This window comes from Lichtheimia ornata (assembly GCF_029851405.1).
Source record: "Lichtheimia ornata isolate CBS 291.66 chromosome Unknown scaffold00649, whole genome shotgun sequence".
NCBI lineage: Eukaryota > Fungi > Mucoromycota > Mucoromycetes > Mucorales > Lichtheimiaceae > Lichtheimia > Lichtheimia ornata.
The window spans coordinates 1-545 of NW_026695904.1; the positions used below are offsets into that span (position 1 = coordinate 1).

Genomic DNA, 545 nt, shown 5'->3' on the forward strand with positions numbered 1-545 from the left:
GGTTATTTGTATAGCATCTGAAAACGTTTATTAAAACCCTTGTCTTTTGTCTTTGTATTCGATTGTGATCATTTGAGTGAAGCAGTTGCGATTGCTTTATTGTTTGGATTTGTGAAGACTCCTTGTGATTGCCGTTTTTGGACTATTTGACACCCTCGCTACAAGCCTTACTGCCCTACGTCTCATTTTTGGTGGAGAAGCCGCGCATATCATATTATCAACACATTCGTTACGGCAGATTTCATTTTACAACTACATCCCCAACATCTTTATTCATCCATTGGTTAATCCATCCATCCATTGAATAATCAACATGTCGACGCAAGAATCATTCGGTAATTCGGCTCCTAAGGGTCGTAATTTGGAAGCAGAGTTGTTGCGGTCCCTATTGGCGAAGCCTGAGCACTTCTATGGAAAGGCTAGTGAAGATCCCATGGGGTGGCTCCGAAGCATTAAGCGGTTACGTCGTGGTGGAATTTCCGATAGCAGTATTCTTTTGGTAGCTGGATCTCACTTGAAGGGTGCTGCTGGAAATTGGTGGGCTG

General features: G+C 43.1%; 1 protein-coding gene across 1 annotated transcript; it reads left to right on the forward strand.

The window, feature by feature from the left end:
- Positions 1–313: 313 nt before the first annotated feature.
- O0I10_013376 (uncharacterized protein) lies at positions 314–545 on the forward strand (the record flags this gene model as incomplete). Its single annotated transcript, XM_058493131.1, has 1 exon — positions 314–545. A coding segment is annotated over one exon (232 nt), but the record flags the coding sequence as incomplete, so codon positions are not given.